A 24,766-nucleotide genomic window follows, 5' to 3' on the forward strand; every position below is an offset into this window, starting at 1 on the left:
TAAAGTTTGCCTAGGTGAATATTACAACATTGACCGGGATTCTGAGAATGCCAGAATGTTCTCGGCTAACCGGCGTAATATTCGGCAAGGTATGAGATTCAAAAATATGTTTAACAGCATCTGAGTTGTCTTTGTGCCCGGATTCTTCTCCCATTATTACAAAGGGATTCCTCTACCAAATCTCTGAGGTTTAAGGCTGATGATCGAGTGAAGGCACGAAGACACAGAATGCCCTGCCCGATCCCAAGGCCAATAGAAGTACTTATATAGACCTTGCCCGACCCGACCTATGATTCCTCCTCGTCGGTGGCGTGACTTTCCTCCGGGAAACGAAGACGTTCGCTAATGGAAGGAGAGTTAATATCTGTTCCCCCCCCCAAAAAAAAAAAAATAAATAATAATAAATAAATAAATAAAATCAAAGAGATTCTGGCAGCTACATATGATCTAAATGTGATCACACCACATCCCTAAGGCCAGTGGGGCTTCTCGTTGCAAAATAGGAAGACCACAGAGATATCCTGGTTAGCATGAAGGCAGATCCAGTTGGGACTATTTGACTTGGAAAACGGGCTCCTGTAATGAGTCCTCCTGCCACTTTAGAGTCATTAAGTTTATCACCTTGATACGGATTACATTTTAAAAGGACATTCAAAGTTAGGTTCTTGCGACTAGCCACGGAGGGGTCCTCGGTCTTCTTTATCCCGTTGGTCAGTATCCTTAACACTCAACTTCTAGTGAACGTAAGGTCATAGCTGATGTGGATGATCGTGTTTCCCCATTGGGAGAAACATCATAAGAAGGTCCAGTGCTGGCTGGGCCTCATGCCTAGGAAAGAGTAATGATTAGGGTAGATACAGATCCATGCTACCAAATTGAAGGTCATGTCAATGAGAATTGAGACTTTCATGGCAGAAAGTATGCAGAATTCTACATTCATTCTTAGATTCTCAGTTTTTGACTAATTCAATTGATCCTGCCAGGATGAATACAGATGTTCCCAAGAGGACGAGGGCTACTAAGATTACGAGATGAATGTGAATAATTCTTGGCTGTCTCCCATAGATCCATGGTGCTGATAATCAACCAACTCAGAGGTCAGTTGCTGGGCTATGTTGCAATAAATAAGTCTGTAGTTGGATTCTTGGGCGTGAAATTAATAACAAAGCTTATGCCCTTGCATTGCTTTACCCGTAGGTAGAAGCAGGAGAAATATTACATATTTAATTAACGGAACAAGCGACCCCATCAGACTCACTGCTGTCATATTATACACCGTCTCATTCCCACAGAGGTGGTAGCCATCAATGGGAGCCGGCTTAAGCCACCTCAAAGGAAGGAACATTGTTTAGCATGTGATTTCATGGCAGTCTGGACTATTGGTGCCTTCTGGAGGATGTCGCATGATCGTAACGGAACTCTCCTGGCCACGAATGAGCTTTGACATTTTGAAGAAAATGCATTTTTTTTTATTGGGAAGAATCAAGTGTTTATTATTGTTACTAAACTCCAACCATTTATGGATTTTTTTTACTGTCATCGTAAGCTTTGAACTTCGGCCTGTACATCAAACGATGTGACCCATAAGACTAGTGTGAGGTGATCATGCCAAGAATTACGGTCACAAGAGAAAGGTGACTAGTGTCAAAGGATATCGCATGCTGGTAGAAATGATTAGTTTGTGTACAATATGACCAGTCGACCACAATATCTTTTGGTTTTCTTGGAGATCAGACAGAGGGAGAAAGAGAGAGAGAGAGAGAGAGAGAGAGAGAGAGAGAGAGAGAGAGAGAGAGAGAGGGGTAGAAAGAGAGAGAGAGAGAGAGAGAGAGAGAGAGAGAGATTGTGTGTGTGTGTGTGTGTGTGTGTGTGTGTGTGTGTGTGTGTGTGTGTGTGTGTGTGTGTGTGTGTGTGTGTGTGTGTGTGTGTGTGTGTGTGTGTGTGTGTGTGTGTGCGTGCGTGCGTGGGCGCACTCATGGCACCCATGAATGTCCTATTTAGACAAACCTATTAAAAAAAATCTTGACACTGGCAATTGCAAACTGCAACCCAATTGCAATTCTAAACTTCCTCAGCGAAAGAAGCGCATGGTAACATCTAGGGTTATCAACGCAAGGGTCAAGCTTGCCAAGCTGTTGTCAGGCTACCATAATCTCTTTAGAGGAAACCCACCAATACAATCTTGGAAACCCATAAGGTCCTGAGGCCCGAGTAATTTTTAGAAAGGTGTCGCGTTCAGGATGACGAAACTCAGTCACCAACCGGATCTCCGGCCTGTGATTGGCGGACGCGGCCGACCAATTGCAGCCGGACGAATCACTGGCAAGAATACTTGGGGCGAGTGAGTGAACGCAGCCGTAGTAATCTGTGAGTGACGTTCTTTATAGATCTGGTAAGATTGGTTGTCCATTTATCACATTCCCTCTGTGTTATGTAAATTCTATCACGTTATTAGTCGTTATAGGAGGCAAGAGGAACGTCAGAAGTATTAAGACAACGTGACAGTAAGTTCAAATAGAAACAAAACAGGAATATGTAACTTGGCCTGAAGACGCTGGGAAACTCCAGTCATGGTGTAATATTTTGCACTTTTTGGCTAGAACACAGCATTCCCGTAAATAAATCATGGTAGGATGTATCAGACCTCTATAGCAGAGGGGATTTTACTCAGTATTTCATGTAATACTTTAAAAAATCGCTTTTAAGCATTTCTCCATATTTAGGCTAGCGATCAGGTGATGATAACCGTGGGTTATATTTAACTTTAATTAATTTTAATTTACGGGGTCACCAGGTGCGCTGAAGTAAACTCATTAAGATTAAAGTGATAAGCAGAAACCAGTATAAACCAGTAATTCATTGGAGACTGTAACATGTAAAGCTTATGCTATGTTTTCGAAGGTGTAGCAGAAAATGTTCTGACTGTAGCAGAGCAGACTGATTGATGGTACATATATCAAGGGATCCCACCCAGACTTACAAATTTGTTGTATATGAGATAGCTATTTGTTATTTTATCCCTGTTTTGGGGAACTTGTAATTTCATGCTAATGCCTGAAAATGTAAACAAAAAATGGTAGAGGTTAAAGACACCGACGCGCGTAGATAGAGAAAAAAGGACACTGCCATCTTATAGAGCAGAAAAGATAGAGTGGGATGGAACATAGTTAAAGCTGCGCCGGACTTATATGGGAGGGTGTGTCGGGCTCGGTAACAATTACCCAAAAATTAGTAAATTTCATTTCAACCAGCCTTGGACTTCTGAAAATGTGCATTTTTTTCATTGGCGTATTTCTTGGTTGTTTAGTGCATATATTATTTGCCTTTTAAGAGATTGGCTGGTAAGAAGTTGACCCATTACCAAAAATTTCTTATTTGTATTCCTGTATTTTTTTAACAGAGTAAAGGATACTTTTTGTAGGTCATATAAATTCATATATTCTAATGTGTCCTGATAATTCATTGAATAAATGGAGCACACAAGTCATAAAATTTGATATTAGTTTGTTTCACACAGCTGTATGGCACAAGATAAATTTTGCCTGTAATGGATAGAACGGCAGAAAATAAGAATCTTCATCATCAAGAGTTGATAACAAGAATGTTGTGCATTACCTAAATATTTGGTATGCATTTATAAGGAAAATCTATTGACATTATCATAAAGAAAGGGAAAAACTGCACACATACAGGAAATGATTGGTAACTTTTTGTATCACACAGCCATCCAATTTTGCAAATGTTACTCCTTTCAATTATCAATGCTGTAATATGTATGAATCTGGTATTATTTTCCATTACAGATAATATAAATGAAAGTATTGGTAATGTTATGAGGTGACCTTACCTCTCTGAGATTAAGTTCCTATTACTCCAGCCACTCCAGGGAAATCCGCAAACATCGTTGTATGAACCAAAATCCTTCCTTACACGGGCTTTGCCCCCAGACCCCCATCCAATAGACCCAGTTGCTGTGGACTTACTCTCTGGATGGCATTTGTCATGACCTATTGATCATATTTTCTTGCCAACAGATTATCTCAAGTATAAGTGATTGTAGTTTTTCTCATTAAATATTATAGTGTCATTACATTTTCCTGTAAATATTTCCCAAAGTATTAGATGTTGTACAACTTTCATATTATTAACTTTGGAAGATAAGACCACAGATGAAAAGTGTATTATTTCTTATCATTGTGTCCCTTACAGGCAAATTTTACCTTGTACTATATGGCTGTGGGAAAATGAAACTATACCAGATAATCTACCATGTCAAATAATAATGGCAGAGATAAAGGCAAAGTTACTTATAGCAACACATGGAGATATAGAGAAATGGACACTGCCATCTTATAAAGTATAAAAAAATAGAATAGGATACAACATAGTTTAAGCTGAAGTGGCCTCATAGTCACCACTAAGTGACGAAAATATACCCTGTATATTACCGCTCAGATTCTAAGTTGTTCATCTTGTTTACCCTGCAAGGAATAACTCAAGCCTGACTGCATAACTCATTACTGCGATATCCAAAGTAATTAATGTATTACTAAGCACTTGTAAAAGCAATATTTGGCTAATTATCACTGTCTGCTGTGTGAAACAAAAAAAATCCAAAAATTTATTTTTGCTAGTGGATTTTATTTGTTCTTATGTATAGTGTACCCTGTATCCAGGGACTATGATTGCTTCTGTGCCTCTTAGCAAGACAAAAAAAAAAAAGGCCAGCAAATGTCATTCATATATATTCTAGGTAATTCTTTACAGTATGGATGTACTCACCAGAGACAAAGTCCCCAAGTTGCTGTGACTGGGTGTGCCCTTCGGACACTGCCCAAGGGGAGGGTTGATGGTGGGGGCTCTGCTCCTCAACACCCCTCAGAAAACATAGTCTTCGCCTCAGTTTGCACAGCAAGATAGAGCAGAAACTGAGAGGACTTAGGCTGAGAGGGGCGCTTTCTGCTATCTTTTTGCTTTATTTGTGGTGTTAATGTTCATGTCTTCAGGTTATTTCTTGTTTCGACAGCTACATCCTTTTGTCCACAACAAGAATACCATATTCAATTTGCCTTAACTTTGTGCATCCATACCATATTCTAGTAGGATAGAGATTGGATTGGCTTCTTGTGTGAAGACAAGCCACCTGGGTGCATTATCAATATATTTTGTGTATCACAACTAATGCAGCAACTACAGAAGAGAAACATAGATGTGCTTATGATTATATAAGAATAGTTTTGCTTGATTATTGTTAATAATTAAACTTTAGTAGCTATTTTTTCCAATAGATTTCCCCCCCAAAAACATCACTAAAATCTAGAATGTATTATTAAACCCCAATAGTTTGGTGTGTGGTGATTTTGCAGTGCCTGTCGGAATTTTTTTTTTCTTTTTTTCGTGTCCCCTAATGTATCTGATGGTGTGTGGTATGTTTCCTCCTGCCACACACAATAACACCCTTGGATATCCATTCCCTTTGTAGGCCCTCCTTTTTTGGAAAAGTACGGTCATGATTTGTTTTCCCTTTCTTCTTGTGAATGGAATGTAGTGAAAATAAGTTAGTAATTCTTATTATTGTCTGGAATATTTCATCCAACCAAACAACATCTTTTCCTCTCTTACTTTCCCTATGCAACACCATATGATAACTTATCACCGAGTTATCTCTGTGTATCATGATTTTACTTTTTATCCTAATATTTATAGATATATCTATATACATACTCTTGTTTTTTTTGTGATAGAAGTAGGATTTTGTTTGCTTTGTTTTTTTTATGGGGGTATGTATACTGCAATTTGGATTTTTTTCAGTTTACAGTGAAAATATCAGATTAAAATATCTGGTTTCATATACCTATTGATTCCACAAAGTGTCAGCCATTAATTTTTTTGTTAGTTATTTTCAAAGCTATCCTTTGAAATTTGATGTGATAGGAATGATGCTGATAGTTCATTCTTCGTATAAGATATAAATTATCTGTATTCATGCAGATAAGAAATCAGTCCCCAAAGTGGGGTTATCATAGAGGGCATTTTTAGGTATGGACTCTAGAAGTAGACCATTCCTTGTTATTTTTGCTTTGTTTTCTGGTGGTATTGTATGTCCTGTAATATTACCTTCATTCATATGAAAGTCTTTGAGACATGAAAATATCTTTTATACACTTTAAACAGTGATCAGTTTTACATCATGAATTTCTTAGCTTGCAAGAGCCAGACCAGTGTCAACCTTCCCTGTCCCAGTCACCCAGTATACCACAATGAGCCCCTTATTATATATTCAGAGAGGAAAAGTTGTTAAAAAAATATATATCTTCCAAATGAAAAGGTTTTAATTTTTTTTTTAAAGAAGTATTCGTTCATTGTTATAGGTGTCACTGTTTATTTTGTTGTGTTCAGTTTCATTAAGTTGACTTTGCTTTAGAGCTAAGACAACATCAGTGTATTGTAAAGAAGAAAGAAAGCTGTTGAACATTTATTATAAAGTAAATAGGAATTATAGTTCAAGTTGATTATATTTTTCTCAGCAAATACCCATGAATATAATTAATGAATTTTTATTAAAGAGCCGTAATCTCTACAGCCCTGTATGGCTTGCCATGTCATGTTTGGTCTGTACAGTTTGCCACAATAGCTAAAACTTGAGGGTCTTTGCCTGTAACTTTTCCATTATCAGTGATAAGTATGTAGTGTCCAGCAATATATCTAGTACTATTTAGCAACTTTCCTCTTGCCACAGCCATCACGCCTTCCACATCCCCACCCCCCAAATGGGCCCTGCTTTTCCGGAGCCAGTCATTCAAATATATTGCTGCCCTTGCCTACTGGGGCACATTTCATCCAGTAAAACTCCATATCTTTTCCTCTTCCATATTTTCCCTGCTCACACCATACACCTATGTATCATTTATATACATGTGAATACATGATTTAGTATTTTTTATGATGAAAATGTCTTTTGTTATTTGTCTTTTTCCGTGTTGATATTTTATTTCTATTTACATTTGTACATGAGAATAACTGGAGCATCTTTTCCAAATTTGAGATGTATTAATGCGATTGTATTGTTTTTTTGTTTTGTAAAGGTGATACAGTTGAGCCTAAGAAGCCAAATAATCCCTCAGGAGTTCAAAGGTACTTCCATCATACATGAAAATATTACATTAAATGATACTCCCCTTGCTAAAACTTGTATGCTTTAATCAGAGAACCTTCCTTGTTGTATATACTGAAGTGCATTATATTTTCTGTGTTCACAGGTACCTGAACAAATAAGAGAGGCAAGATGAGTATCCAGTGGACTTTAATAGCTGGTGTTATGTATGTGGAGTTGGCAGTCACCATCTTTCTCCTAATACCTATCATTTCACCACAGAGGTAAGTGTGTATTTTACCTTTTATGTTTAAATATCATCGAGAAAATATTTTACATTTAAAATACAAATGAGAGTTAGTGGTATATGTATGAATGAGAATGAATATCTTCACAATACAAAAGATGTATTTGACTGGTTTTGATTATATCTTCTTAAGGTTATATGTTAAAAAGGTTAAGATATCAAATGGAACAATAGATTTAAATTTATACACTCTTTTTAACCATTCCAGATGGCACTCCATCTTCAAGTCACGGTTTCTGAGAAGCATTGGAAACATGTCACATATATACTTCAAGGTGTTCCTCGGTGTTTTGAGTCTTTTCTTCTTAGGTAAGAGAGATGCATTTGAAATGTAGAACATGTTTTATAGAGATTTTGAATTGAATTATAGAGATTCTGGTACATTTTGTTTTAAACTCTGATTTATACCTGACCCATTTTCTTTTAATCAAGATGCCATCCGTGAGATGAGGAAATACAGCTATGAGCTGTCAGAACAACAAAGAGGTGATCATGGGTATCACCTGGATGCTGAAATGCAAGCTCACATGAGGCTCTTCCGTGCTCAGCGCAACTTTTACATCTCTGGCTTCTCCCTTTTCCTTTGGGTGTAAATATCAAGAAATAGCCTTCTTCCTTATGTACATGTTTTAAAGAAAACCCCACACATTGCACAAACAAAATATGAAACACTTCTGTGCTCTACAAACAATAATTTAAAATGAAAGCTTTTGTACCATTATGTTGACCACGAGACTTTTATGTTTTGAATTATTTTAAACACATTTACTAAGACTTTTTATGTGCTAGTATTTACAACATATTTTTCCACAATTAGTCTTGCACCTGTTCTTATGAGTCAAGAATCAATGCTCTCGTGTTTCTTCACATTTAACAACAAAGACATGCTCACTAGCATTCTGTTGAATAGAAAAGTTTGTAAGGCAGAATCTACAATGAATCTAGCAATGGATGTGTTGTCCTCAAAGCAGGCCATCTCTCAGGACTGTAATGTTTGTGTGCCACACAAAGAATTGTATTATGCCTGTTCTGTTATTTTGTGCTTCATAGTATTATGAACTGTCAGGCATTTCATAATCATGATGGATTTCATTTCTAGGAGGATTTTGAAACTTCACTTTTCAATGTCTTGTTTGTGCATTGTGGATTTTTCAACTGTAATATATCAACAGTTTTAAAAAATTCTTGTGCTTTATTATTCATTTATTTTTGCCTCCTCATTTTAATGATTAAAATAGAAGCTTGTTAAATGTTAATTATGTAAAACAACTGTTTTGATTTTTTCTGTAAGAAAGCCACTTATTGCAATAAATTTATTTTTTCAGGGTGTTGCAGCGACTGATGACTCTTATTTCTAACCTTGCTGTTGCAATGGCAGAAGGGCATGCTGCCCTTAAGCAGGCCAAGACAGCCTCTGAGACAGCAGCTCAGCTTCTGAAGCAAGATAAGGCTGACAAGGAAGAGGATCAGCAGAAGGAAGCTAATGTCTCAAATGAGATAAAGGAATTGAAGGAAGGTAAGTTTTCCTATTTTTTTTATATATTTTTTTGTGTAAGGGTGGTCTCATCCATTTGCAGCTAGATCACAAAAACACAACAGTAGGACAAAAAATACTTTAAAAAACTCCATATAGCCTAAATAAATTTGATGATTTAATTGTAAAGTAATTATTAATTTTATAGAAAATTCAGACAAAGTGCAGTAGCTCTGGCAGGCTGAATGAGTGAGAGAGTCTGGATAAGAGTGAGTGAAAGTAAATGTGTTTTGGGTTTTTTAGGAGGGATATTCATTAAATGAGTAGTATTTGAAGGAAATTCACCATCCTTACTCCTATTTTCTTATTTGGTATGTTAGAAGTGAGATGTATTACTAATAATTTAGGGATTTACACTATAACCAATTTATTGATGGATTTAGAGAATGTATGCTATGTTTATAAAATATTTAACTGCACCTGAATATATATTCTTTTACATCCTGTCATATAGGCACTGTATACAAAAGCAGTTAATAGAGTAATTGTAGACCTATGCCATGAAAATGAAGGTTACACTTAAGTATATTGTAATGATTGATCCTCCCCCTTCTGTTGTAGACAAACGACGCTTGGAAGCAGAACGAGATGCTGCTTTGAAACAGGCTGAAGCTGTTAGCCGTGAATATGATCGGATGCTTGAAGAACATGCAAAGCTCCAGGAGCAGATGAAAAAAGCAAGTGGTGCTGAAGAATCCAAGAAGGATGACTGAGAACAGTTTCCTATCCTGCTATGATGTAAATTATGTTGTATGTACAGGAACAAATGGGAAGAGCAAGTTTGGTTATCTTTTGATAATATTCAGTGTTTATTGATCAGATGAACATTATAGAAGTTAAACATTAAATTGACATTAATAAGCAAGCCTATGAGATCTTGCTTAGTGCATAGGTTCCAAACAGTGCCTCTTGATATGCTGCTCCCATGACAGTAATGTAGGGGAACTATATTTAGAGGTTCGAGCTATGTTGTATGGTCTTTTTCTGAAGACTGGAGGAAGTGTAATGATGCCATGAAATTAGTGGTTTGTGAAATTAAATGCTTGGGCCTATTTGATTAATTTTTCCTTTTAAATAAAAGTCTTGTTGCCACATACAAGGCTCCTTTGACTTCCCCACCCCATCTCAGACAGAAAAAAAATGAAACCTTTTATTTTAATTTTGATAATTTTCATAATTTCCAGAAATCATGCATAAAAGCAATTTTTTTTTTTTTTTTTTAGATTTTATAAATAATGTTCTCTCTTTCATCAACAGTTTGCTTGACATCTGTTATCAATTCCCTGGCCATGTTGATGTGTGCTTTTGCCATATAAAAAGTTCTAATAAATGCATAAAAGAGACAGTATGACATGCTGTTAAAATGTGTAGCTTTATGATGAACTAAAGTTTTATTAACCCTAAAGCAAAGGCATATGACTGTGTATATGTTCATAGGATTGTTTGTGTGTGCAGAATTATCTTATTTTCAACTTAGTTTCCTTATAAAATGTTTACTGTTGATGTGGTGTGGCTGTTTCTATTCAATGTACTTATCATTGTAGTCATTTTGTTTATACAAAAGAGAGTTATTAGGTTCACATCTAATCTTTTTCATTTATGTAAGGAATTATTTACTCGGATAATAACGAAATAAAATAAAAATGCTGTTTAAATGACGTTTACATGCAACCAACAGACTTCTTATTTAGAGTCATGGAATTGAATGGTAATGTTTGAATAATGGTAATGGTTGAAACAAATAAATGTGCTAGACATCGAAGTTCATATGGCACTATGGTAAAGTATTGTGGCAAAGAGGGTAAAAATGTGTTAGATGTCGAAGGTTATAGAGGTTTAGAGGATAGTATGATGGGAGAAGGGTAAATTGGGGGTGCAGATGGAAGTAAATTGGAGATTAGTATAGGAAAGGGTCAAGGGCATGAGAGATTGGGTGAAATAGCGTAACTGTGGCTGGGGAAGGAATGGGAACATTGAGGAAAACTGGCAAAAGAGCTATTAGGAAACAATCAGTGGGTAATATGAGATGGTTGCTGGGAAAATAGCAGGAGAATAATCTGGGGATTAATATAAGGGGACTAGGGAAAGTGGTGAAGTATTAGGAAGAATGTCAGGATGGGAGGCATCCACAGAAGGACACGGATACAACAGAAGGGATTCATGTTAACATCCAAGTAGGAGAGGTAAGGATCATGGGGAACAAAGAGGGAATGGTGCACATGCGGAAGGATAGGATTGGGTGTGTTGGGAAAGAGTGGGAGGAAGAAGGGTAGTTACATCCAGGAGGAGGAGGAGGATGGATATCAGTAAATACTTTTATTGCAGTGGGAATAGGAATAGAAGGATTGGAGGGTGGATGAAGGAGAATGGTTAATGGTTAAAAGCGAAATAAATGTGCTAGACATCTAAGGTGTTATAGCACTATAAGAAGGTATAGTAAAGGGTGATGGCAGGTAATAGTTGCTATGCATCAACTATGAAGAGTAATATTGAAAGGTTGATGGGTAAGGGAGTTGATGAGGGGGTAAAAGTTGATGAGTTTTAAAGTGGTGGTAATAATCTGTAGCTGGAATATGTGAGAAGCGTGGTTGAGAAGATGTGTACATAGCGGCATAGCATGTTGGAGTATCTGCCTGTTCATTGCCAGGGAAGATGAGGGAGAGGAGCATTCCCTTGGGTCATGCTTTGGAATTTTTGGATGTTCAGATAATCTGGAGGGGTTTTGGGAGGGGGGTCTGAGAGGAGAAGAGTGGATAGATGTTCAAGGAGTTGGGGAAGAGGAGGGTGTAGGAGAGGGTGTGGTATGCGAAGATGGGGAGGAACATTTAGGTTGTCTGGTGTGACAATTAAAGTGGAAGTGAAAATGTTCGAGAAATATTTCCCATAGATGGAATAGTGCTTCCTTCCCACAATTGTTAAAGCAATCACCTGTTCATATATTAAATAAAATATATATGTATTTACTGATAACTGGTTTATATATGTACATATACATATATATGTCTATATCAGTGGTTCTTAATCTACTGGTGCCAGGTATTTGTATAGTCCACTGTAGTTTTTTTTTTTTTTTCTTGTGAGTATAGTGTGCAGATAAATGGCTCCACACACACTTAGTTGTCAAGTAGTGGATCTACCTAACCTCACCTGCTATATATTCCTTGATTTTTTCCCCCTAATACTATTAATATAATTCCTATCATTAACCCATTGGATCTGGATAGGACCATTATTTCATTAAGAAAATTGGCAGAGGGCTAAGTGATGTGTATATATACTGTCATGAAAAAATATTGGCTGAGGGCCATGGTGATGGGAATGAATCATCATTAAGTATGCAAAGTATTTGGTTAAAGATAAAAATCAGCGGGCATTTAAGTAAAGGCTCTTGCATTATTTCCATTGGTTATCAAGAATGGAATGCACCATCTTTGAGCCCTGACTGGAAGAGTGCTGACTAGGGAGGTCACTATCTCCATGCTCCCTGGCATGAACAGTGGCACAGGGTGTGTTACAGATAATCAAAGAACACAAGTCACACATTGTATAGACTAGATAGTCTACCACAGAGTGATAGACTACATAGAGAGATAATATGGAGTCTCATCAAGGAAAACAGTCTATTACCATCAGGATACAGCATAAGAATGGTGAAATATAGACATTGGGAAAAAGTAAAAAAGTAAATAACACTTATACAAAAAGAGATAATAACCGTGCAAAGGACAAGCAAGGCATCTTGATACCAAAAAGGAGTGTTCCTGAGAGCTGGGTCCACCCCCCCCCACACACACACATAAAATATATATAATCATATGAAATCAACCACAATAAAAGCCAATATTCATCAAAGGTATATTTCAAAATACAGACCATATAAAATGTTAACAGCTGCACTGACACATGTCAAGTAAAAATTTCTAATGCTGAGTAGTATCGTCCTCTGATGCTTTTTCTCCAACTTCCACCATATAGATACTTTGATCATCACTGAAAAAGAGAAATTCTGAAGTTGGTAACTTAATTTTCTTGAAAAGAAAAATGGCTCTTTTATATTTCAACAAGACTGAAACCAAAATGTAAATGGGTCAAAAAATCAGGCACAAGAAAAATAGAACAATTTTCAGATGCTATTACAGGATTTCCAATTTGAAATCTAGATGTATGAACCCTGCTAATTGGAACATAATTTCATATTGCTGCTATGTGTATGATAGTGCCATAAGCAAGCTTTTCAAATATTTGTTTTATTTCTTTTTCTTTCTTATTTTAGATATTATTGCCCACTAACTGAAGAGTAAGTTAATGGTCATGTGATATGATTCTTGATAAGAATTTGAGGTATTCATTTATACAACCCTTATCAGCAGAAACACTAATCCTTCTTTGCTCTATTTCCAGTTATTCTTATGTTACTATTTTTTTTTTACTCGTTATAGTGAAAATACTTCTTACCTGAGGAAATTATCTGTTTCAGGAAAATGTTTTCTCATGTGCCGGAGTAAAAGTCCTTGATAGATAAAGCCTTTCTGACATTCTCCACACTGAAACTTCTTTTCTCCTGTAAAATTGTAAAGTGAAACTAAGATTAATTGTCTATGTTCCTTGTAAAATTCTATACAGTTCATAATTGAAGTTAATCATAAAATTTTCTATAGTTCATAATTGAAGTTAATCATAAGACGTATATAGCTTCCAGCAGCTATTAAGCAAACAAAAGGCTCACCTGATTATCAGAAAAATAAAACTACAAATTATCATACTTGCCTGTGTGGCTCTGTAGATGAACATTCAATTTGGATCTAGTATTGAAGCGCTGTGGACATTCTGGACACGTAAATCTTCGATCCTCTTGACTGGTATGTGTGAATCGATGTGACCAAAGATTACTTCTACATTTGAAACTCTTATTACATTCCTGTAACAAAAGTAATCAACATCAATCACTGTAGGATCTGGCAAATGACTGAATACAAACAGACAGACTGACACATACACATTTGTATATACATAACTGAACAGCATATATAATGCTGAATATCATTGGGCAAATAATAACTAGTTAAGGGCTACAACTTATAAAATTAACAGTATTTACCATTTACCAGCAAAATATATGTTACATACTTCACAACGAAAATTTCCATCTTTTGAATGCTTCCGCAGATAATGATTACGCAGCGACTTTGAAAATGCAAAAGTGTCATCGCAGAGGTCACACTTCACTCTTATGCCATGCTGGGTACTTTCATGTTGTTCCAGTTCACCCTAGAATTCAAGAATTTTCCAAGTCAGTTATCAACACTCCTTCATGTTATTACTAATAAATAATTATAATAATGATGATTACCATTCTCCCCTACACCCAAAAAATGATAATGGAAATGATAACCAAAACTATCAAAACAATTACTTACATTCTGGCTAACGAAATCTAACTGAATATCAAAAGAACTTCCTTAATACTGCCTATTCTTAACTCTTAGAAAAACAAGCAGCAACAAATCCTATCAGAACACTTACAAGCTGCCTGAAGACAACGCCACATATAGCACAGACTTTCCGTCTTGCTCCCCTTGATTTTCTTGCTAAATCTGTGGAGAGGATGTTTACAATATAAAAAGCCAATCATAAATATGTACAAAGGTCTATTATCAATGATAAAACTTCATAATTATAACAACAATTGTGATATGTATCACATAATGATAAGAATCTATTAATATAAAAGCTTGTGCATGTGTGTGTGTGTGTGTGTGTGTGTGTGTGTGTGTGTATGTGTATAAATATATATATATATAAATGTAAATAAAAATACATAATAATAACAATAATAGTGATAAATATCTAAAACATAGTGATAAAAATCTATCAATACAAAAGTGTGTGTGTGTGTGTGTGTGTGTGTGTGTGTGTGTGTGTGTGTGTGTGTGTGTGTGTGTGTGTGTGTGTGTGTGTGTGTGTGTATAAATATATGTGTAAATAAACACATAGATATATATATATATACACACACACACACACACATATATATATATATATATATATATATATATATATATATATATATATATATATATATATATATATATATATATATATATCCACACATTTACACCTTCGTCTGTATGCATTCATATAAATAAATTGATACAAGTAGAGATATGAATATTGATATCCATATTTGTACATAGTTTCACAAAGAATTTCTTAGTGTAAGATATCTATAATTTGATTCATAATTAAGGAAAATACAATCAAAAACTTCAGTAATACTTACAAGGTTCAGATGAGATAACCTCTATTGACTGAGAAGCATTTATCAACTGATCACAACTTCTGTCACTTTCCTTTTCATTTCTAGTTTCAAAGTTCTGTTCGCATCCCACTTTCACCTGTCTTGTATCGGCATCATCAAACTGAAGTGAATAACTGATACAACTGCTTTCAACAGAACCAGAAGGTCTAATAGGTTCAGAATTTCTTTTTAATATACCACTTGAATTTATAACTTGTGACATGAAATCATTGCTCCACACTAGTTCTTTGTCACTCTCAACCGTAAGAATTATTTCCCCTGACGATGTCTCTGATTTTTCAGAAGAGTTGCAACATATTACCATTTCTATATGAGAATCATTAGACTGGACATCTCCCACTACTTTAGCCTCATCATTTGAATTATCACAAATTTCAAAATTCTGTACCTCATCTTCTAGGTTTTGACTACTATTTTCAAAGGAGTGTGGAAATGTAGTATCATTACAAGTTTCAACACTTACAAAATTGTCATCTTCAAAAACTCCTTGAATTTCAAAATGAGGCATAGTACTTTCACTTACTTCAAAAATTTCACTATTTTCTTTTGGTTTCACCACTATTTCCTCCCCATCTCTTTCATCTACAGTCTGTAAATCTACTGAACTTTTCTCTATTGGGTATTCAATCAACTGAAAAAGTGTTTTGCATGATGGATTTCCCATTCCCATATTGGATATATCTCTTAGTGTTAGTTCCACTCTTTTAACAACTGAGGTGCCATTAGTTTCTGAATGGTGTGATGTTCTATGATGATAAGACAGTGATTCTCCATCATCTAAACATAATCCACAAAATTCACAAATAGCTGGCTCTTGCAAGCTGTTGATCAAAACCTATAAGAAAAAGAGAACTCATTACCATCAACATAACCAATATAAGCATAAAAATAAAATTATGTATCATTACTCACTGTGTCATTACTATTACTCCAGAGACACTGCAATTAACATACCTGATGCTTCACATGGAGGTGATCTGAGAGGTCATCCTGACATAATAAGCAACACCTGCACAGAGGGCACATGTACACATCCTGAATATCTAGGGAGGTATGGTCACTTGCTACGTGCTGGCTAAGCCGGTCAGCTGATGAAAAGGATTGGAGGCAAAAATCACAGGAAAACTTGTGTTTCTTCTCTCGAATGATGCGAATGTGGACAACTGTTGCCTGGGAATCTCCTGAAATTGCCCAAAAAATTATAACTATGTATCTTACTTTTTTTTTTTAAGAGTATGGGGATATTCTACAGATACCTTTTGAAATAAATGTTTCTGATAAGGTTTATAATTTTTTGTATTTTTATATGATTTTCATTCTGAACCCTCCTGTTCCTACCCGACAAAAATGGGAAGCAACAGATTTCAAAATAATAGATGTTTTTCTGATAAGGCATATTATTTTTTGGTATTTTTACATAACTTTCATTATGAAATATAAATGAAATATAATACAATGCACATTGCAATTGAACCTATAGCACTCCTGGGATCATAGAAGCAACAGATTTCAAAATGATGTAAAAAAAAATCATATATATATATATATATATATACATATACATATATATATACATATATATATATATATATATATATATATATATATATATATATATATATATACATATATATATACATATATATATAAATATACATATATATATATATATACATATATACACATGTATATATATATATATATACATATATACATATATACATATATATATATATAGAGAGAGAGAGAGAGAGAGAGAGAGAGAGAGAGAGAGAGAGAGAGAGAGAGAGAGAGAGAGAGAGAGAGAGAGAGAGAGAGAGAGAGAGAGAGAGAGAGAGAGAGAGAGAGAGAGAGAGAGAGAGAGAGAGAGAGATACAGAGAGAGAGAGAGAGAGAGAGAGAGAGAGAGAGAGAGAGAGAGAGAGAGAGAGAGAGAGAGAGAGAGAGAGAGAGATGTATTTTTTATTTTTTTAAGAGAAAGGGGATATTCGACAGATACCATGTGAAAGGAGTCTTATAATATATGTGTTTCTGATAAGGTAAATTATTCTTTTTGAATTTCTATATAACTTTCATTCTGAACCCTCCTGTTCCTACCCCACAAAATACAATAATCCAATACACATTACAATTGAACCTATAGTACCCCTGGGATTATAAAAGTAAAAGATTTCAATATAATGTTCAGTTACAAAAAAAAAAAAAAAAAAAGTCACTGATTCTTCAATCAGCTGTGGTGACTACCTTACAAAAGGTGGAAGAAAGCTTAAAATAGGGTATGGACTATTAAGCAAAACAGAGCAATTGGAAAAGAAAAGAAAAGAAAAGAAAAAAATACATATATATATATATATATATATATATATATATATATATATATACATATATATACATATATATATACAATATATATATATATATATATATATATATATATATATATATATATATATATATATATATATATATATATATCTTAATAAAAAAGTACTGTAAAAACTTCATGAACATCATTAACCTTAAATGAGGAAGATAGAAGTTACTGCACATGAACCGGAACCTCGTACCTCTGGGCTAATGACCTGTTTACTTTAGTTCTGTTTTGTGAAATCTCTACATATGGATGGTTCCCTAAATACTCAACCACCGATGAGGCATTAGTAGACCTTTCCTTTAATTTTTTTTTTTTTTTTTTTTATAATGCTATCAATATTAATGCTGTTGTTCTCATGATAGACATAATACATATTATAAAGTTAGTTGTCAATAATATTAATAACAATATAAGATGAAAGTGAACATTTCTAAAAATTAATGAAAAGGGTGGACAGGTGAGATCGGTATTTCTAGTAACTGACTCCATGGTGAGTATTCGTGGAGGCATCTAAAGTATGAAGGCAATCAATAAATTAAACATAGTAGGCATAGTATACACATAAATGCAATCCCTGGCAACAATGGGTTAACATAGTAATACTGATACAAAAGTTCTCTTTGAAATTTGATACAGAGAATACCAAAGAAATATTATGGGTAGCATATCATATCCAAAATATCCAGGGTTATATAATATACTAATATATTCCTTAGCCTTAAAACTATTGTATTGTAGCTGACTTATTTGAAAGGAATAATAAAACAAGCCTTATGAATCCCCACAAAGAGAGTGAGAATTAAGTAATGACATCAACTTGTGATGATTTGGTATCATTGGATTTCACTCACTCTCTAGTTTTCAAATGTACATAAATCATTGCGTGAAAATACCCCATACCCCACACTCTTAGCCCCAATAGCAGGGGAGGGCATGAAGGTACCAGGGAAATTCCTGGTAAAGTATGAATAATATTGTCTAATACAGGGGGCTGTGGTCACTGCAACCCCCCATGGAGGCTACCCCCCCCCTAAAAAAAAAAAAAAATCCTCCATGTACTCATAGCATGAGAGTATATTACAGCCATGCAGAAATTTGTCCTACACTCTCTCCTGCCGTGATTACGTGGTGGATTCCTTGTTTTTCTGTACGGGGTTTAGGGGACCTGTACCGAAAAAACTACCAATCACTTATTAATTAACTACCTGATCCCCATCACTAGATTATCGAGTTTCTTGTATAGTTTAAACGGCCTGATTGCATACTCTTGGAGCTCTATAAGTTCAGTCTACCCTTACAACTGTATCAGTGACATTATAATAGTATGGAACATTACCGAAAAAATATCTCGTCACTCTCAAGTCAGACAAGGAATAATAATTTCACCTGTCAACACCAACGACTGGAGGTATATACCAGGATAAAACGCCAAAGGAATATTGTGTCATTGCCTCATTGTGTTTTACAAAGAAGGATAATATTACCTGTCGACTTCATATCTATGTTTTTATCGAGAAGTTTTCTTTCCGAAGGGAGGTTCTCTTCTCGATCAGCTGACTTTCCAATGTTTGTCTCTTATATCGGGGTTTGACAGCTGGAGAATCAGAGCGGGATATTTAAATTGGTATGAAGTTGGCAACACAGGGTGTAAAAATATAAAATATCACACTCATAAATACATACATATGTACACACACATACACACACACACACACACATACACACACACACACACACACACACACACACACACACACACACACACACACACACACACACACACACATACATATATATATATATATATATATATATATATATATATATATATATATATATATATATATATATATATATATATATATATATATATATATATATAATATGCATATGATAATTCTTTACAGTATGTGCATACTCGCAAGAGACTAACGGCTGTATCCTTAAAGAAAATGTATAACGCAAATCAGTTCTGGATAGAATCTTCTTATGCTAGAACCTTTATGATTATAGGAAGTCAACATATCTTTAGGAGTGTCATTTTCAAAAATACAATGTTCTTATCCTCTTGCGATATTCCAATTAAAATCGAGGTAGTACTTGGTGGATACATATGTACGTGCCATAAAAGTTAATCCAGTATTAAAGTTTAATCCAGATCTCTAGTGTGCATGCCCGTTGGCAGCGTCCAGGATCAACTTTTAATGCACCTCTGGGCAGGCTGTAAGGGCGTCTTCTGTACGTGCCATAAAAGTTAATCTAGTATTAAAGTCTAACCCAGATCTCTAGTGCGCATGCGCATTGGCAGCGTCCAGGATCAACTTGTAATGCACCTCTAGACCAGGCTTTAATATTTAGCTCATTTTCTAATCCTGCACATGCGCAGAAGGGACAAGTTAATCCCACCAATCATGTACTGTTACGTCACGTGTCCGTCATGAACTTCACGGGTGCCATCGCTATCGAGTTATTTTCAGCAATAACATCGATCGTCTTAAAATTTTCATACTTAGTATTTATTATGAAAATGAAATTATATATATTTACACAAATGATCAAATATTCTGATAAAGGAAATAACTTATGGGAACGAATATAAAAACCAATTTAATCCCACGAGGAATCTTTGAAGTTCAGAGGCTGCGGGCATGGAATTCATATTTCCAGGTTAGTGAAACAAAAATTATATGGTGAAGGTCACTCAAGTTGACGTTTTAAATAAAATATGAACCAGTGTTTTAAAGAAGAATTATATGCTGTTTTTCTCAACTACTTTACTACAAAATTAACATGTATGCTTTTCTACGGACCTCCTGAACAGCATCCTGAAGAAAACATGTTTCCCTCGTCCAACACGATTCAACGCAGCAAAGAGCAGTCCGAGGAAACTGCGCGATGGGTATTAATTGGTGAATGTCATTTTTGTACTTCTGTCATTGAAATAAAGATTGGTTTTATAGTTGTTAGAGCAGTTTCGTTACTCATTTTACTACTATAAATATAAGATCGTTATCATGAAAGAAAATAGAATATTTCATAAATAATCATGTTTCCCTTATAAGTAAGCCTACTTGTGCCTCGTTATTATCATATGAAGATCAAACTGCATCTTGAGTGACTGACTACAACTTTCTATAACAATCACCTTTTCTCCAATCTATAAAAAATGAATATCAGTTGTCAGAAAAATCTTTTAACAATGCAGTGTCTGAATGCAAATTGCAAGGTTTATTTATCCAAGTAAATTTTATATCGGACTGCAAATCTTTAGGTAATATCTTTAATACTGTCTTCTATATCATATGCGTAGGGACATGAAGGGTGAATGTTGAATAGATATCTTTTGGATGATTTTGTTGCTTATTTACAGGTATGAGTGCATGACTTGCTCCAAACGCTACCCTACACAACATGCAACAGTTATGTGTGAAGAGCAACATTGCACAGAAATGTTTCAAAATACCACAGATTTTTCAGCAATAAAAAGACAACATACCTCAGCTCCCACCCTTTAGATTTGTAAAACCTATTCCCACACGCCCAGAAATACGAGACCAGGATCTTCACATCAACAGCAGAGGGCAGAACCATCACTATATCACAGACCAGGAACATCACAATAATTGATAGAAATTTAAAGAGACAGTCCATTAACTTAAGATTCCAAACAAATCATATGAGAAACAGATAATCTTGAAGAAATGTGTACAGAAAATAGAGGTACGAACTTTCTTACTTTGATATGATGTTAGTCTTAGTTTTCAACTTTGGGAACACTGGGGGGCACAAAGAATTGATTAATAACATGAATAAATTTTTAATGCTTTGTCTTCAATCATGTAGATACGTCTAGGATGAAGGGAAGGAAAGGGTGGTCTTCAGAAGCATCTGATAAGTTTATATTATTACAGAACACTTTAAACAATTAGGAGGCAAAGCAATGCAGAAATAAAAAAGGCAGAAGATAATTACCATTATGAAAACATTAGTAAGAGTCAGTTTCATGAAATACACATTAAATATTTTAGATATTTTGAAACTTAAGGGATGTCATTACATGCCATTACAAAAAGAAAGAAAGAAAAAAATGAATTCTCCCAAATGAGCAAATTTCACGCGCGACATTTCTCTTCTCTCCGATATGTTTACATGATCAAGGTCTATATAAGTACTTATATAGACCTTGTACATGATAACGGTGGTAATAGAATAATGAGTACGGCAGTTTACTAAACATAAATGTCGCACCGTCTGGCAGCGGAGAGTGTCGTCTTCGGTACGGACACGGTGGATTAGGATTAAACTAAATACGGTATTAAGAGTTAAGGACATCTTTCCTTCTCTTTAGGTAGCCAGCTACCCCTAGCTTCCACCCCCCTCCTGCACTAAGGAGCCCTTACTTTCTCCTCCCTTTAGTCCATTCAGCGGCAGGACGCTACAGAAGACGCCCATAGTGTATTTGAGCTTTTGCTAGTTTTACAGGTCAGGGCAAGACACAGGTACATATTTCCAGTTCAGTGACAAACAAAGACAGAAAGGTGCATTGAAACACGTGTTGCAGTTCGTACAGATATACTTTTAAGGCTCTAAGCTAAGTAGCGGCCATTTTGGTTGCAATGCGAAGCGAACTACGTCCAACTCTCGCCCTGTTCACCACGCAAGGCTTCGCGAAACGTTTTGCCAGCTTGACCGTTAACTTGATTTTGACGCGCAACGAACGGCGATTTTCAGATGCAGGCCCTTGTGCGATTTTTTTTAAATAGGCCTTATGCTCATTTGTTTTCTCCCGTATTAGGTATAGCTAGTGTATGTGATCTGAAAAGTATCCTGCCTTTACCCGAAGTTCACTAGAATACACTGTGTTTGATGCGTGATGTTTCAACACATGGACAGTTTAAAGGTTGCAGTTATACCTTCTTCAAAATAATGTGGTAAAATGATTGGTTAGTTTTGCTACTGCACTTTACATTACATCTTTTATGTCTCTTCTGAAGCTCCGCCCTGTTTAGTTCCACTATTATAATAATCAAAGCGTTTCTAATATATAGGCCTACATAATTATGTGTCTGGTCGCGTATACGAGTTTCTATGTAAGTTCAGGAGCGGATCTAAGAGTTTTGGAAAGGTGGATGGAGGTCTTTCTAACCTGTTTTACAACATTTAGTACAAAATATTTCTTCTATAAATGCTTATTAAGTGGCCTTTGTGAAGATGGGTTGACGGGTGGTAATTTACGGCACATTGGGAACATAAAGGAGTAATTTTAGTTGTTTAAACAGGCCCGTCTTCATAATACAAAATGGATATATAGCCAGTACATTGTTTCATTTACTGTTAGGTCATATCTTCTAGATTTGAAAATATTTAACGCAAACCTGACTCATTATTTTTTTTTCTTGTTTCCGATGGCTGGTCAAGAGGAATCGAGAAGTATCTCAAATTTGACATTTTTTTCACAGAAAAAAATGTCAATAGAAAACTATCAAAGTACTTGATATCCCAGTATGATTTTTATTTGAAGCAAAAAATAATGGAAACTTGACCCTGAACCAGACTGAAAATTTAATTTAGTTTTCGAAGTGCCTGGTTAATTGACCCATGCCGATTAATCTTTGCGGACCTTAATTTATGAAATTAAACTGAACCATACTAGGCTGTGCCTCAATAACAACCCATTTTGATAGCGTATAGAAAGGAGGTATTAATTTGTTATCTATCAGTAGTGTTAATGTAAAACAATAGTCGTGCAACAGCGAAATGCGTATTTTTGAACGAACTAAACTTTTGGAAATTGCTTGCCCGTTCATGTAAGATTTCCAGTCTCTTGACCTGACCGCTCAGCAACTCTTTGATTATTTAGACGCTTCTCTTCACTTCGCAATCGCTGTGAAAACTGTCTAGTGAATTTCTCATGTTCCATCTTTTTTATTCAACTTACTGCTTATCAACAGTTCTTCATAAGGAAATTTAAAGTGATGTTTCTTGAAGTTTGGCATCTTATCGTATCGACCACTAGTGAACTCCGTGGTCATATGTAAAATCCGAAATTCACAGAACAGGATAATTCCAGTGATCATTGGTATTTAGTAGTCTTAGTGCCTGATATACAGCCTTTTATTTAATATTTTTTTTTAGGTTTATAAGGTTAAATTATAGCGTGTCAAAATGAAATTGAAGATATTCATCGCACTGGTTATTACCGCATCATGTGATTCGAACCGCTGGAAGTCCTTACATTATCGTTTCAGTGATTTTCATTATTGACTTTAAAGTTTATCCATATAGAGTAAACATGCTTTTGATATACTGCTAAAATGGCCCAAAACATGTTATACATCTTTGCACATGAAGTTTATATCAAGAATCATTATACGATTCGTAATTAATGAAGATATTAATCCGTGGAGCGATATAAAAAAGATGACGCCTGATTAGACTTATCTCACTTATATTATATTATATTATCTTATATTAGATTATCTTATCTCACCTACAGTACCTACATATAATTATCTATTACATATCAATAAATTGGAAACTGTCCATAAGCCGCTGTCCTAGAGGCTAAGGAAATGTATCAGATTGTTTGCGGTTCTGGAAATGCTTTCATTAGTTATGAAATATTGTGTATCTTGATACAAGATTCATATATAAATATGTATAGAAATTCATATATCACTTTGGCGGTATTTCACAGGTACATATTCACTCCATCAGGTAATCTTTGAAGACAGAAATGAAAACTGCTGAAACATCATCGTAAGAATTTTTAGAATTCGAGTCATTTGTAGTGGTACTGAATCTGGTGTGAAGAACATCTTCAAAAATCATCATGTAACACTGCAAATAGGCTTTGTGTACGTTTGACAATTTTCTTTGCCTTTAGTTTGAAATATTGGTGCACTCTCGGTTCCCAATCAGAGCACTATATATGCCACACACGTCTCGGTTAAGGATTTATGTTCTCACTATGTGTAGTTCATATTTTTTCTTTTGGTATAAAATGGATAAAAAAAGACAAATTAAATATTTTTGTGCTATTTTTGCCAGTCTACTAGTGGAAGGTTCATACCATATGGGTAATATTTGAAGCTAATAATGAAAGTAGTTGTAATGACATAGAAAGAATTTTCATAGTGC

The 24,766-nt window shown here is 35.1% G+C and overlaps 2 protein-coding genes across 9 annotated transcripts; one reads left to right on the top strand and one right to left on the bottom strand.

Moving 5' to 3' along the window:
* Positions 1–30: 30 nt before the first annotated feature.
* On the top strand, positions 31–10,589 carry LOC113807495 (B-cell receptor-associated protein 31). 7 transcript variants are annotated; one of them, XM_027358760.2, is made up of 7 exons: positions 2,300–2,392; positions 7,086–7,134; positions 7,260–7,377; positions 7,609–7,709; positions 7,833–7,989; positions 8,726–8,916; positions 9,496–10,589. In XM_027358760.2, exons 3-7 carry the CDS (start codon positions 7,286–7,288, stop codon positions 9,645–9,647), a joined length of 693 nt encoding a protein of 230 aa, XP_027214561.1. In that variant the 5' UTR covers positions 2,300–2,392; positions 7,086–7,134; positions 7,260–7,285; the 3' UTR covers positions 9,648–10,589. The 7 variants fall into 7 exon arrangements, with proteins under 7 accessions (XP_069969636.1, XP_027214560.1, XP_027214561.1 ...); XM_027358761.2 differs by having other exon boundaries at positions 2,335–2,504; XM_070113523.1 differs by having other exon boundaries at positions 2,353–2,367.
* A 2,188-nt stretch (positions 10,590–12,777) lies between these two features.
* On the bottom strand, positions 12,778–19,239 carry LOC113807494 (myoneurin). Of its 2 annotated transcripts, none has more exons than XM_027358757.2 (8): positions 19,111–19,239; positions 16,208–16,434; positions 15,215–16,088; positions 14,458–14,528; positions 14,062–14,202; positions 13,702–13,852; positions 13,390–13,495; positions 12,778–12,924 (listed from the first exon to the last, which is right to left on the bottom strand). In XM_027358757.2, exons 1-8 carry the CDS (start codon positions 19,121–19,123, stop codon positions 12,855–12,857), a joined length of 1,653 nt encoding a protein of 550 aa, XP_027214558.2. In that variant the 5' UTR covers positions 19,124–19,239; the 3' UTR covers positions 12,778–12,854. The 2 variants fall into 2 exon arrangements, with proteins under 2 accessions (XP_027214558.2, XP_069969595.1); XM_070113494.1 differs by lacking the exon at positions 19,111–19,239 and adding an exon at positions 17,771–17,902.
* Between the last annotated feature and the right edge of the window lie 5,527 nt (positions 19,240–24,766).

Source organism: Penaeus vannamei, chromosome 3 (genome assembly GCF_042767895.1).
Source record: "Penaeus vannamei isolate JL-2024 chromosome 3, ASM4276789v1, whole genome shotgun sequence".
NCBI classification, from domain to species: Eukaryota; Metazoa; Arthropoda; class Malacostraca; order Decapoda; family Penaeidae; genus Penaeus; species Penaeus vannamei.

Bases quoted from the DNA above. Each gene is read 5' to 3' on its own strand.
- LOC113807494 (XM_027358757.2), bottom strand. The intron at 16,089-16,207 runs GTATGTTAATTG...TTTTTCTTATAG, and splicing joins ACCTCCATGTGAAGCATCAG to GTTTTGATCAACAGCTTGCA. The intron at 14,529-15,214 runs GTAAGTATTACT...TCCTCTCCACAG, and splicing joins GGTTATCTCATCTGAACCTT to ATTTAGCAAGAAAATCAAGG.
- LOC113807495 (XM_070113535.1), top strand. From the start codon at position 7,286: ATGAGTATCCAGTGGACTTTAATAGCTGGTGTTATGTATGTGGAGTTG. The intron at 7,378-7,608 runs GTAAGTGTGTAT...TAACCATTCCAG, and splicing joins CCTATCATTTCACCACAGAG to ATGGCACTCCATCTTCAAGT. The intron at 7,710-7,832 runs GTAAGAGAGATG...CTTTTAATCAAG, and splicing joins TTTGAGTCTTTTCTTCTTAG to ATGCCATCCGTGAGATGAGG.